A 15680-nucleotide genomic window follows, 5' to 3' on the forward strand; every position below is an offset into this window, starting at 1 on the left:
ACACACTCCGATATTGTTAACGATATGGATGTATGTTTTAGTATAATAAAAATCAAATACGGGGATTTGAGTGTTATCAGTGAGCATATATTTATTGATTTCCTTTGACATAGTCTATAGGTAACTTTTTTTGTTCTTGAACTATATATGTTGAACTCTATACTATAAGTGATTATGTTATTAGGTTGTCTCATTGACCTATACCCTTATTGAAATGGATCATAGAAACTGATCAATTGGTTTGGTTTGGTTTTTGGTGTTTTAAAGTCACCTTTAAGCACCACATTTTAGCTATTTTGTGGCGGCCAGTTTTTAGAGGTGGATGGAGCCGGAGAGTCTGGAAAAAACCATCCAATCTTCGATAGGAAAGCTAACAATCCTAGTCCATTAAGATTTGAGTCGAGTGCACCCGCAATGGCAGGGTTCGAACTCACTACCTCAGTGTTGACTGGCTAGTGATTATAGTAGTAACTACTTAGACCACTCGCCCAACGTGTATTCAAACCAATTATGTAAACTTCCAAAGCATAAACATGAGCATCAATCCTAATTTTCTTTTTGTGTGTGGGAATCAATGATGCCACATCAATTGATACAAACACTTGAATATGAAATATCAACAAAAACATGATCTAAAGCTATCCCCATCAATATTCCACAAAGAAGAATTAAGAAGTATCCAGATATTAAATGAGACTGTCACAAATAGCAGATAATTTCTTTTTAATATCAGATTCAATAAAATGTAACAATGAAAAATAAAGTGACAGTAGAACTTATGATGTTCTATTTCTTCTACCATAATCTATAAAGAAGTTCCCTTTTTGAGGACTAGACCTTTGTGTTTTTCTATGATTTATTTGCGAGGCATGGTTTTGTAGAGATGAAAGTATGGTAAGGTTTTTTTTATCAGTACGTTTTTTAAGGATCTTAAATAAAATATGTAATACATGATTGGAAAATGACAAGACTTTTATATATGTTTTAAGGGTTTTAGCCACAAAATCTTTGAAAGCTAGGAAGAGCATTTGTCATGTTTTGTTTAATAAAGGCAACAGTAGTATACCGCTGTTCAAAACTCATAAATCCATGTACAAACTTCTAAAAGTCTGCATGTAGATTATCTACAAAACATCTGGTCAGTGACATTGAAAATGTATTCTTGGATAAAATTTATTTGTCACACTTGTAAGTGTTCTTGCATTTATTTGTACTGTATTCCTGTCATGTAATGTTGCCATTTTAGCGGTATATTAAGCATTGCCATAAAACACGAGGTTTGGCTAGTCACAAGACCAGGTTCAGCCTACCCTTTTACTTATAATGTCCTGTACCAAGTCAGGAAAGTGTTAGTTATTTTATAATAGTTCGTATCTATGTATGTTGCATTGTCATTTGATTTCGTTGCAGCTCAGCGTTTCTGTTGTTCCATTGTTTTCCATTCATAGTTGATGTGTTTTCCTCGGTTTTAGTTTGTAACCCGGATTTGTTTTCTCTAAATTGGTTTATGATTTTTGAACAGAGGTATACTACTGTTGCCTTTATTTGTGACGAAAGTTTAAATGACAAATAAAAATAACATCAAAAACCACCTAAGGTCAGCCTCATCTGTCTGATTAGCAACCTCTTAAATTTTAGTACAATTACAGTAAATGTTCACTATGCTGTCAGAGGGTTTTTGGTATAAACAAAGCCAATATGGTTGTTAAGAAAAATAACTCATGCTGTCAAGAGGGTTTTTGGTATAAACAAAGACAAATATTGTTGTTGAGAAAAATAACAATCATCTATTTCAAGGTTCTTAGTAATAAAGAGACAAACAAATGTTGTTACAATTAATGTGTATTATTAAATTTTTCATTCTTATTCATTTGAAAATACAGTCATTTAAAAAGTCAAAATCGAAAAATACCCACAGCAGACAGCTTGATTATCTGGACTACCTCCAATTTAAACCTACTTTTGGGTATTTCATCTTGTCAATTATGTGGATTCGGTCTGACAACCTTTGTAGTGTCTTAGCCATACTGTGTCCACCCAATCCACTTGTCTGACCTACAAAGAAATAATAAACAACTTTAGTTGATCCATGCATCAAGCAGTTTGGTGTCATCTCACAAGCACTTGTCTCAGAATTTTTTCACCCTATATACCTAAATATAAGTTATATAGGAATATTTTTTTCTGAGACAAGTGCCTGTGTGTCATCAAGCAGTATGGTGTCATCTAACCAGATCAGTGGTAAATCTAGTGGGGGGTCCTGGAGTTGGAACCCCCATTTTTTGGACGATCAATGCATTTGAATGAGGGCATATAGTTGGAACCCCAATCCCTTTTTTAAATGGCTGGATGTACCTCTGAAGGAGCAAGACCCTTTACAATGACCATAAACTATCACACTTTTTTTAATATAAAATCAATCCATACACTTCATATAGTTTACCTAGTCATGTAACTTTAATCTTAATCTAAGAGTCTTAATCATTTCAAGCAGTCACTGAATCTTGAAAATGAGGTCAATGACAATGGACAAATGAAGGACATAATCTTTGTAAAATACGGAATCTGCATACAATGTATAAAGCATCAAGGTCTTCTACATTCTAATTTATCTAGCTTTATACAAATAATGTATGGCACCTCCCGATATTAATCCCTTGGCTTGCATGCATACAATGACTTTTGTCTCAGGCAGGGCAAATCCGATGACTTCAATTTTTTTATACTGATTTTTTCTTTTTTTTTCTTTTTTTTTTTTAATTCATTGACACATTGATTTATTTCTTTTTATCAGAAATAGTAAATAATGCCCCTGAGGTCATATATTATAGGACTAACAAAAAACTTTAATAGAAAAATAGCTAATATTTTGTCATCATATAAAAAGAAAACAAAATACATCCAGATTCTTCAAAAGAATGTTTCCCTTTTTAGAAACAATTAGGATAACAAAACAAATGTCCTCTAATAGAAAATTTAAATCCCACTGATGTCATGGATGTCATTCAAATGATAAAAAATTATTTTGAACTTTTAATATTTGGGTCAGATATTTTCTCTGTGATTTAAATATTTACTGATAAGTTGAATCAGGTGAGGACATGTCCTAGATAACTTCCTGGTTGGTTGACATTGAACAAACGGTGAAAGAGAACTAAACTTTTGTCATAACAACAGCAACAGGTATTTGGTTAAAATATTAGTTATTCTATTTAATGACTATGTATAAAATGCAGAGTAATGTGTATTTACAATGTACATTGTAACCTATATTCATATATTGTAAAAAAAATATGTCTTATTGTTCAAAGGAGTAGGTTCCGTAAGGTCTAGTCTAAATAAATATGACGTCTTGAAAGGCTATGATAATTTTTTTCTTTGACGCCTTACGTCGAAATAATTATGACGTCTTGAAAGGCTATAATTTTTTTTAATTTACGTCGAAGTAAGGCGTCAAAGAAAAAAAATTTCATAGCCTTTCAAGACGTCATAATTATTTGGACTACGTAAGGTCCTAAAATGGCCCCTAGTATATGTATATAACTCGTATACTCCCAGTCCGGGGTTATTTCAGGTCACGGTCCGGACTCGCCTAGACTCCCCTGACCAGTGCTCGATAACAGCTTACAAAAATGATTTTTTTTTAATAAAAATAAAACACTTGAATTAAAATATTTTTTTGTTTTTCGGTATACCTTAAAAGGGGCTTTACAGGAAATGTACATTTCTCATTATCGTAACTTAACTTAGTAGTTTGAAACAAGATGGATCGATTATAAATTCATTCACTATTAAAATGATGTGGTTTTCCTACAGTAATATTCAATCCTGGGCGTTTGTATCATCATGTTTTGACCCCCTAGAGCCCCTTCATATGTTCACTTGACCACCGCCATTTTTATGTAAACAATATATTTTGGGTAAACTTGCTTGTTCCTTATGTATATTCCGATTTGGGTGTTTCATATGTCACTGATGAGCCATGGTACTGCAATGTTTGTTTGCAGTGTGAGGAATAATGAACTGTGAACATTTTATACGGAAAAAGATAGTTTTCCAAACAGTACACATTTAGATCAAATTTAGAATCTCTGAATTTCTGTGCATAAGAATAAGAATAAGAATAAGAATATTTTATTTCCAATTAAAGGGCCCTATAAAGAGCTTTCATGACATTACATACAAGTACGTAAGATAAGACATAAATTAGAGACATATAATAGAGGAAAACAGCATTGTTTTATACTATTAAAAATGCTATAAAAGGCCAGGACAGAACCAGAGAATACAATTTACATCTTTAAATTATACCATTTAAAATTATATACCACTCAAAATATGTATATTTGGGGCTAATTTGCATTTATTATTTTTGAACTTCTCCTTATCTCTAGATTTTGAGATAAATACTTTCCTAAACATTTATACACATTTAAATTTTCTTGTGTAAATAGCCATAAAAACTTTGAAAAATTGTCTAAAGATTGAAAATTATTACAATTTAGAGAAATTTCAGTAAAAAACTCATTTCTGTTATCAATATATAGTGGACATTCAGTTACAAAGTGTATCTCATCTTCAACTTTACTTAAAGTACAGTATAAACATTTTCTCAGTGTCCTATTCACATAAAGTTTAGCATATCTATCAGTCTCAATCCTTAATGGATGAGCGCTTATTCTTATTTTACAGATTGATTGTCTTAATCTAAAATCTTTTAGATCCAAATATTTTTCAAAACAAAATAGAGTTTTAAAGGAAAAATAGGTAGTAAGTTTACCTTGATCTGATTGTAAAACTTTATTTCTATTTTCCTTCCAGAAATGGAGATAGTTTTTATATAGCTTATCTTTGATAAATTTTGTGAAGGAGTAGATACTGGTTTTTAAATTACATGTTTGTATGCCCAGCTTTTTTAAAATACAGTCTATACTTGAAAACCATGTATTCACTTTATTATTGTGAAGTTCTTTACTACATAAATATGCATCATATAATAACATGTTCTTAGAATTATCGAGTCGATGATAATATTTCAACATTGCTAATATAAAATAAAAATACATTGGGTATCTCCCTAGTTCCGAAGTCACAGCAAGATTACTGGATTTCTTATTTACACCTAGAACATATTTCATAAATTTGATATGTGATTTTTCAGATGTATCATTTGAAAACACCTTTTCTAAAATATATTGATCATTTTTCGTACATGCAGCTGAGTTTACAGAAAACATACCCCAGACTTCACATGCATAGGTTAAAATTGATTTTACAGTATGGTCATATAAATGAAGTAAAGTTGAAACACTAGGGTTTGATGATGACATACAGTGTTGTAATTTAAAACATGCTTTCATAGACTTTTTGTACAGTTCATCTTTACATTGAAAAAAATTTCCACTGGGTATAAAAGTAATGCCCAAATATTTATAATTATATGTACAACTAATAGCTTTTTCACCTAGGTAAAAAGGGAGATTAAAATGTCTCCCTGTTGTATTAAAAATCATAAATGTTGTCTTGTTCTCATTTACATTTAAACACCATTTAGAACAGTAATTGTTAAGCAGGGTTAACCTCTCTTGCAATCCCTCTGGTGAATCTGAGAGAATAACAATGTCATCAGCATACATTAAACAATCAACCCTTTGGTTATTAACATTGACATGGTGAATATATTACCATTCCAGTAAAATATAAATGCCAATTATCAGTAAAATGTTCATTTTATCAAATAGACGTCATAGTTCTTATTTTTATTTTTATTTTGAAGTTTTATAACATTATCGAGAACTGGTCAAGTTGTAATCAAATTTGGAATATTTTTAGCATGTGAATCAAGCATGCCCCAAGATGACCTCATAATAGGAATTAAACAACCAATCAGGTCCTTTTATTTCAAATGAGGTCAACTTTGATTAAACAAAAGGTCATGAATTAGTTTGCACGATTATGTCGGTAAACAGTAAAAAAAATTATCGAGCACTGGTCAGGAGAGTCTGGTATCATTTCGTTGATTCTCGGACAAAAGTCTTTTGTTAATTTTTCCGATGACAATTTGATAAGCAAAAAGTTAAATGAATAAAAATAAAAAACATATTTCCATCAAATAATGTGTGAAGACGTTTTATATCTCTATCGATGTCTACCAACATAGAATACACCGAGTCCGGGGTTATTTTTTAAATTGAGGTCCAATGTTGGGGTATGGTGACCCTATAACCTCCCTTCTTTAATTATTAAAAAAATCCCTACGTGAAAGCTTTTGCCCACTCTAGGTACAAATGATAGGCAATTGCCAAAGGTTGCTTAGTCCCAAATGCCCAGGTGGTTAAGTTACAGAACTTTTTTAATCGAGATCCAAAGTTGGGATAGGGTGACCCTACAACCTCCTTTTTTAATTTATATAAATATCCGCACGGCAAAGTTTTTAACCACACTAGGTACAAATGATAGACAATTGTCTAAGGTTGCCTGGACCTAAAGGCCCAGCTGGGTCAAGTTACGGAATTTTTTAATTGAGGTCCAAAGATGGGGTAGGGTGACCTTACCAACTCTCTTCTTTAATTCAGAAAAAAAAATTGCTCTGGCAAAACTTTTGTCTACACTATGAACAAATAATATGCAACTTTCTAAGGTTGCCTGGCCCCAAAGGCCAATGTGGGTAAAATAACGGAACTTTTTGAATTGATGTCTAAAGTTGGGGTAGAGTGACTCTTCTAACTCCCTTCTCTAATTCATAAAAAAAAATCCCTACGGCAAAGCTTTTGTCCACACTATGTACAAATGATATGCAATTGCCTAAGGTTGCCTGGTCCCAAAGTTCCCTACGGCAAAAGAGTCAGGCGTAGAACTATCATGCTTTTCAAATTGTTTTATATCAGTTTTAGAGAGCCTCTCACTTTCGAAGTGTAACCAGTGTATGTTCATGCAGTAAACATCTCTAGTTCTGTAACCAGGTTGATTTGGTCGCATAATAAAATAAACACCATAGATCAATGGATTCGTTTTATTGTGTGATATATGAAATGACCCTGCAATACAAATACAAATAATCAGTACAAAGAAAGATAACTCTATTCATTCTAAATAGATATAAATGCCTAAAATACAATACTCAAATATTTCATACTGGACAACAATGGTTTTCCGTGTTATTTACATACAAATCTATTTACATAGAATGTTAACCATGGGAAATATTGTACTCATCACAAATTACACATTTTAACCTTAAACATGTTGTATTCTACCACATATATTTCTGATAGTCATTTACTGATCATTCCATTCAAATTAATAACAACATTGAATTAGTACACATAAAGCAAAGCGTACAGTAACATAACACAATAAGCTTATTAAAACAAATATTATAGCCATGCTCAAGACAAATGTTAAGCAACAAAACACACATATAAACAGATTACAAAACCATGTATGAGGGGCATAGGTCCTGTATTTACAATATGGAATCTACTATTTATACATGACATACGAACAGTATGGTTCAAATATCTGTAATAAAAATACTATCATAACTACATTTGTATTTATAGTTTACGCATTAAATTATCCAATCATTAAATAGTTAAAAATACGTCTTAACGTACAAATAAACAAATGACCAATATATCAAAACTCACTGAGCCATGTAAGGATCATACTATGAACATAACCAGTGGAGCATGACTAGAAACTACTCACTAAATAAATAATAGGATAGTAGATTGATATCAAAGAAAATAGTAAAGAGTTTTGTAAATACATAACAGCTATTGAAAAAAACAAAAAGCCTATAGAAGCACGTGTCAATAATCTATAGGTCTATGTGCATCTTAAACAATGGGAACTCTATGGCAAGCCGTTTTACTATTTATTCTAACTTCAAGATATCTCATATAATATATAAGATATCTCATATAATATATAAGATATCTTATATAATCCAGTTTTTATAAGATATCTTATAAACTTTAGAAGATATCTTATATACTTTTAAGATATCTTCTAAAGTTTATAAGATATCTTATAAAGTATATAAGATATCTTATATAAAAATTATTTATAAGATATCTCCTAAAGTTTATAAGATATCTTATATAAATTATTGCATTGAAAATCAAAGTCTCCCTTTAAATCATAATTAAATGCAGTTCCTTTAACCAACATACGTAATAAATCTCAAGATTTTACACCGTTTTATTTAATTTCATTCATATGAAAGACAGGATAAACAAATTCGTCCTTTAATTGCAATCTTTACTTTAAAATGTCTACTTACTATGACAGAAATTTGACTTGTTTGTAGATCTTGTCTTACTGTTCATTTTTGTTTTAAAAGTTTCTAGTTATCGCTTATAGTTTTCAAGATAATTGGTAAAAACACCAAGGATTGGTAAAATCATTAAGAGCGAAAACTCAACTAACGAGTCGACTAAAGATTTCGCCGGACATGTTGTAATGACCTTGTCGTTCTGGTAATTTTTGCTTTTTTAAATTTCTATCGATTCATTATATATTTAAATACAATAGGCAAGTATAGAAAATGGTAAAATTCTTCTTATTAGTGCGAACACTCCTACAAGAAATCATTTGACCGTTTTGACGTAAATTGAAATTAGGTAGAGCTGAACATTCTAAACATGTTTTATACATCATGTTTTCGCTATTCATAGCGGTTTGCAAAAGAAGTTACTTGCCTTTTATCCCTATGCTTTAATTTAAGCCATGTTATCCAACACACTCGCTAAACTAGAAACACCATTGATATATTGTTGCCAAGTTTAACAAAAACTGTCAGACGACTTTCTAAAAGACATGTGTTCGATAACATTAGGCCCAGTAGTTACAGAGAAGATTTTTGGAAAGGTTAACAAAGACAAAAACGGACGACGGATGCCAAGTGACGAGAAATGCTCAAATAATAGGGCCAGGTCAGATATAGAAGAACTCTCAAAGTATATCACCACTAAAGACTATAGCTGGTATACTAGCAGAAAACGACCACGACAGAGCAGAAACATTGAATGAACAATTCACTTTAATTTCTATCAAATAAGAATTCTTTAGACACCAACTAAATATGTACTGTTCTGTCACAGGAATCGGAAGTTCTATCAATAAAATTCTGTAAATAATAAAGTCGACTATCAATAGAGCTTCTCGTAGACTTCTGAACGAGAAGCTCTATTTATAGTCGACTTTATTATTTACAGAATTTTATTGATAGAACTTCCGATTCCTGTGGTTCTATCCAAAATGGAAAGACCTTAACTATGGCAGAGAAAAAAATAGAATATGGACTCAATACATCAAAAAAATGGAGAATATCTAATGAATTAGCGGCAATCTTGTCATTATTCACCAATTTTTCAACAATCATCAATACCAGCTTCATACCTTGTGAAAGTAAAACAACTGACATTTGTGCATTTTCGCTAAGTATCTCAAACATACATTTTTTCGTTCATTTTTTTTATATAAATAAGGCCGTTAGTTTGAAATGTTTTATATTTTATGTTAATTTATATTAATTAATATATTAATATGTTTTAAATTATCCCCCAATGAAAGAAAATGACCATTCCCCTAGATATACCGGCGTTAGATTGTAGAAAGTTGTTCCGAAAATTTCAACCTGAATTCAGCATGTATTAAAGGAAGATTTTGATTGGACAATGAAATCATTTTCGCCATAACATGTAGTTATGCGATTGCATAAAGCTTTAAAAATTGTGATTGCATTAATAAAAGTGCGATCGCATAAATAATTACGCCATTGCATAAATATATTTGTACAATGGCAAAATTAATTAGGCGATGGCATAAAACACCATTTATGTAATCGCATAATTATTTATGCCATCGCATAATTATTTAGGCAATCGCATAAATGAATTATGCAATCGCACAAATGAATTATGCGATTGCATTAAAACGCCATTGTGACTATTTACCGACCGTGCGAGGGCTGTATAGCCAGTCAAGGTCGTTAAACAATTCCATATATATATATTTCTGCGCCATACGGGCGTAGATTTTTTGCATTTTTTTGTATATCGAAGACCCCTGTAAATATAGTCCCTGTAAATATGTATTGTGAACTTTTAAAACCGATTCTGAAAAGAAGTGCTCCTTTGAAGGAGGGAATTTCTCATACAGATACATGGTTGATCGATCGCTGCTTCAATGTCTTATTTTATTGGAGCAATTCCAACTGTGTATCATTCAATCAGGAGTCAGAGAAGATTTTATTCAGAGTACCGGGGTAAAAAAGTTCCCGGTTGTAAAGTTTTGCCACACAATATAAAAGGGGTAAAAAAGTTCCGGGTTGTAAAGTTTTGCCACACAATATAAAAGGGGTAAAAAATTAAGTTCCCGGTTGTAAAGTTTTGCCACACAATATAAAAAAACGATAAAATATTTACAAGAGCGGAGATTACAAGCGAATAATTCATGAACAATGTATCTTAGTTTATTTTGACAATGACTGCTTAAAAGGAAGAGGGTGGTAAATGGTTATTTTCGTGCAACGTTTTTTGGCCTTTTTATTTCACTTGTTTTCATGTTTTGACGTTTTGTCTTTCGTTTTCTCGTGTTTTGTTCGACGTGCGTGCCTCGTGTTCTCCTTTATTTATTTTCTGTGTTTTGTGTCGGTACTTTTAATTTCACGATCTTGTCCCGCATTTTGTAAAAAAAATAATCCGGGAGTGAATTCAAATTCAAAGTCAGTCCGGAGATTGTTTTAATAAAATTAACGGTACCAATTTTCTTGCACCAGATGCGCATTTCGACAATACATGTCTCTTCGGTGATGCTTGTGGCCAAAATATTTGAAATCCAAAGCTTATATAAAAGATGAAGAGCTATAATCCAAAAGGTCCAAAAAGTATAGCCAAATCCGTGAAAAGAATCAGAGTTTTGCATGAGGGAGATTTTTTAAATTATGCGTCTGCAGAATATTAAAATTGCTATCAAATGAATTATTATGAATAGAATGTTTCTTTTAAATAAGTTGCAATAAGTGGAAGCTTTAAGGTCAATGCATGGTCATCATGTCAATTATATAATGACTACATGATCTCCAAGAACGGCTGATTAATAACTTTTTTCAATTTCCCCTTTAATATTAATGATTTATTTCTCGTGCTTTGTTTTTTCCGAAATTTACACTTAGTACTTCACTATTGATTTTTGTAAGGCCCATTTATGGGCATTATGTTTTCTGGTATGTGCGCCGGTTTGTATGTTCGCACGTTCGTTTGTCCTTCAGTTCGTTCGTTCATCCGTGTACTACGGTGAAGAATGCATTCTTGTGTTTTTCTCTCCATATGTATATATATACTATATATTTCGTAGCTAATGCCCCTTTAAATCTAACTTGATTATGATTTTTAGTGTAGTCGCGGACTTAACTATCTATTTCGGTAAACATTAAATTATTTTATTGTTTTGATAGACTTTGTGATGACAATCAAATGAGCAAGTGAATGCTTATATTGTACTTTATTTTCTTTCATTTTACGGCAGAAAAAGTCGAATAATTAAACTACTAGTACTTTGTACTTGAACAAGTGAAGCGTTATTTTTGATATTGATATACTAGTAAGAAGAATTAAGTGTTGTGATAGCAAACTCATATAGATTAAAAATAAACTGACAAAGCCATGGCTTACAAAGAAAAAAAACGAACAGACAAATAATAGTACACAAGACACAACATAGAAAACTAGTTAAAAACAAAGCAACACGAATTCTTCCCAAAACTTCTATATAAACATGTATTGACACAAATTCAAGGAACGTACAAAATAATAAAGTGTCTCTCACAATTCAGTCATATAAAACCACTTATTAGTATATATACAAAAGCAAGGACCAAAAAATATTAAACTCTTGGAGAAATTTCGAATAATTTCGAACAAATATTCATTTATTGTATTATCCATTTTTGTTTAATTTTCCGTTCTGAATGTGTGTGGTTTTTTTTTGTTTTTTTTTTTTTTGTTTTTAATTTGTTCTGTTTATCATGACAGTTATCTTAATACCGACAAAGTAGTAAAAAATCCCACAGTCCGGGTCCGGCATCCAGTCCGGGTCCGGCGTCCAGTTCTGGTCCGGGTTTCAAACCAAAGTCCAGGTCCGGAGTCCGGTCCGGTCCGGGTTTTAGTGCGTACCCCCTTCTTTAACGTAAATTTCAAGTTAGGATTTATGAGCAATATCGCAATAAATTATAGCTAATACAGTGATTAGAAAGGAATTAAGCCATTTTGTTGAAAATTTACGTTCCTGCGATTCATTATGACGTCACAAGTTGTACTCATATTGATTTTCTACGCCGAAAAAAATCAATGAAAATAGGCAAATTTCTAAAGATTATTGGACAGGAAACATAGAGCACATACCTCGACAACAAAGATCTTTTAAAATAATGTGTGTAAAGACATTTGAAGTCTTATTTGAATATCAAGTTTGTCGACGCCCGATCTCTATGTTTCCTGGTCTTTAAATTGGTTGAAATCCAGCTGATTTTGTCAAATTTCCCCAAAATCTTTTATCTAAACCTTTAATGGATGTAAAAATCAACGTCTTAGAATAAAATTTTGACAAAAATAGTTCTATTTAACTTTCTCACATGTCTGAGTCTCCAAGTCGACTTAAAACATTGTTTGTCTTGTAACATTGAACTTTATAATCAGGGCCTAATATGGCCCTTACCGAACTAACTCCTTTATAATCAAAAATGTAATCCTTGAGATTGAGAATTATATGACAAATTATTTTTGTCGTATGTAATAAACAAGAAGCACAGCTTAAGTGATCAATACAACAGGGTAATGCATGATAATCAAACACAAAAGGCAGCAACAAAAGACAATCATTGAAGAATCCAACACGTGCCTGTCCTAAGTCAGGAGCCCGTCATTCAGTGACTGTAGTTTGTTGTACATTATATTTGCTTTCATTCATTGTCTTGTTCAACACATGATTAATCAGGGTATTAACTTTCTTCTTTGAATTTTGTACTTTTTTCATTTCGGGCCAAGTATCACCATCCATTCACCATTAACTATTTGGACCTCGACAATAAAGCAATATAACTTTTATCTTGGATTTTTCTAGATCATGGCATCCAGTAAACCTATTCCATGTGGACCTTGTATAGAAGGAAAAGTTAACACTAAAGCTGACATCTGGTGTTACAACTGTGATGAAGGTTTGTGTTCAACATGTTCTGGTCATCACAAAAGATCTAAGTTATCACGTGATCATAAGATTATTGATATCAAAAATTATAAACCATCTGTCCAAGCTATTAGAACAGAATGTGACAAACATGGTCAACAGCTTAACTTGTATTGTCCCAGTCATTTAATGCCTTGCTGTGATCAATGTATTTCCAAAAGTCATTCAAAGTGTACCGGAATAAAAAGTTTAGCTAGCGTTGTTGAGAAAACCAAGATTGAAAAATCTAAAGAATCTGTAGAGAAAGAAATTAACTCCATCTTACAACTCTTAGGTAAAATTGAAAATAACAAATCACAAAACATTAAAAGAGGAGAACAAGAATATGAAAGCATTAAAGAATTCATTGTGAAAATACGCAATGAAATAGATAAACATTTAACCCACCTAGAGAAGAAGATATGCGGTGAGGCAGATACCATCATGAATGAAGAAAAATCAAAGGCAACAGATTTAATCACTGAAATTGAAGAAAAACAGAAAAACTTAAAGAAAATGCAAGACCAGTTACATTCAGTCATACCACATGCCTCAAAACTCCAATCATTTTTAGGTGTACATCAGATTGAACAAAAAGTACATCAATGTCAACGATACATAGATGATCTGGACAAAGACGACAGGGCAAAAGAATTTACCATCAAAATGAAGGAAAATAATGAAGTAGAAAAGATAATAAAAAAGTTAGGATCCTTAGGAGAATTAACTGTTGTTAAAACGGATATGGATTTGAAGAAAGAGACAAGTGTTAGAAGGGAAGCACAAGTAGAATCACAAGAACAATCAAACATAAACAACATGACCATTAACATTGAGAAAAAGATAAAGATCAACATGGAGCGTATAAGTGACATGATTTGTCTGATGGATGGAAGACTTATAATAGTGGAATGGTATGCAAAAGTTAACCTACTTACTCCTGATGGGAAACTACTGAAAAAGTTACCTATACCTGATAAAGCCTTCAGTGTTACACAAATCAATCAGAACACTATAGCCATAACTTATCCTTATGAGAATGCCATTAAGATCTTCAATATGGAGAATGAAACAGTAACCAAAGTTATCACATTAGACAAATATTGCTATGGATTATCATCATCAGATGATTCTCTTGTTGTAGGTTTGATTGATGATGTAATCCGTATTATAGACTTAGAAGGAAATACACTGAAGTCAATACAAGTCAAGTATGAATCATACCTAAATTACCTTGTTTACTGTAATGACAGAGTAATCTATAGTGACTGTAATGGTAATGCAGTATACTGTGTGGATCAATCAGGTAAACAGATCTGGGAATATAAACAGGATTTATCAGGACCAAGTGGACTTTGTACAGATACTTATGGTAACATTATTGTAGCAGACATGGAGTCTCATAGAATAATAGTTATATCAAAAGATGGAAAGGAGAGTAAAGTACTACTTAGTGATGGACTGATGTATCATAGATGTATTTGTTTGAAACAAAATGAGTCTTCAGGTTTTATATGTGATTCCTTTGGCGGAGACTTGGCAAAATTCAATTTATCTTCTGGATAAAATATACACTAAGGAGTCAAATGATTTTACCCGACTTTGATACATGTACTACAACTAACAACTTGCTATGTCTATTTATTTAGTATCATACAGAATCATTAAACTTATTTGTTTTTTGTTCAATTTTTACATAAATTAGGCCCTAGTTTACTCGTTTGAATTGTTTTAAATTGTCATTTCAGGGCCTTTTATAGCTGACTATGCGGTATGGGCTTTTCTCATTGTTGAAGGCAGTACGGTGACCTCTAGTTGTTGATTTCTGTGTTATTTTGGTCTCTTGTGGAGAGTTGTCTCATTGGCAATCATCTAATTTTTTGTATATAAGTTGAGTCTGGTATCAGTTATTTTAGAAAATATCGTGTGTTAGATCACTCAATCATGTTCATAATTTTAAACATCTATACTTCTAAAATATTGAGGTACAATTTGATAGCTTGTTTGATGTTAAAACAGAGAATCAAAGGATTCAATGTTAAATATGAATAATGTAGGACAATGGCGTTGATTAAAAATAACACCATTCCCGTCCTATTATTTTCCACATTTGACCCCTAGTTGGAAAATTGACCCAGGTGCAAAGGAGAAGGGGCTATAAGGGGCAAAATTGGCCCCACTTCAGAATCTATTGATGTGTCTTTCAATTGATCTCTATGATATGGAGCTTATAACACACCAAAAATTTTATAGTTATCTCTTGCGGTTTTCTTGTTATGACGTCGTAAAAATGGTAGGCCGACTAAGCTTAAATATCAGATTTTTACGTATTTTATCCTTTTTTTATGTATTGTGTACATTTTACAATAGATTACACCTTAAATAATCAACGTGAATACATTATTACTAGTGAACCATTGTATCAATACAATGAAGAACAAAATTGATAT

The 15680-nt window shown here is 31.8% G+C and overlaps 1 protein-coding gene across 1 annotated transcript; it reads left to right on the forward strand.

Annotated features, from left to right (window-relative positions):
- Window positions 1–3083: 3083 nt before the first annotated feature.
- On the forward strand, window positions 3084–14914 carry LOC143076493 (uncharacterized). The gene is made up of 2 exons (XM_076252300.1): window positions 3084–3183; window positions 13129–14914. Exon 2 carries the CDS (start codon window positions 13132–13134, stop codon window positions 14794–14796), a length of 1665 nt encoding a protein of 554 aa, XP_076108415.1. The 5' UTR covers window positions 3084–3183; window positions 13129–13131; the 3' UTR covers window positions 14797–14914.
- The last annotated feature ends 766 nt before the right edge of the window (window positions 14915–15680 follow it).

The sequence above is a fragment of the Mytilus galloprovincialis genome, chromosome 5 (genome assembly GCF_965363235.1).
Source record: "Mytilus galloprovincialis chromosome 5, xbMytGall1.hap1.1, whole genome shotgun sequence".
NCBI classification, from domain to species: Eukaryota; Metazoa; Mollusca; class Bivalvia; order Mytilida; family Mytilidae; genus Mytilus; species Mytilus galloprovincialis.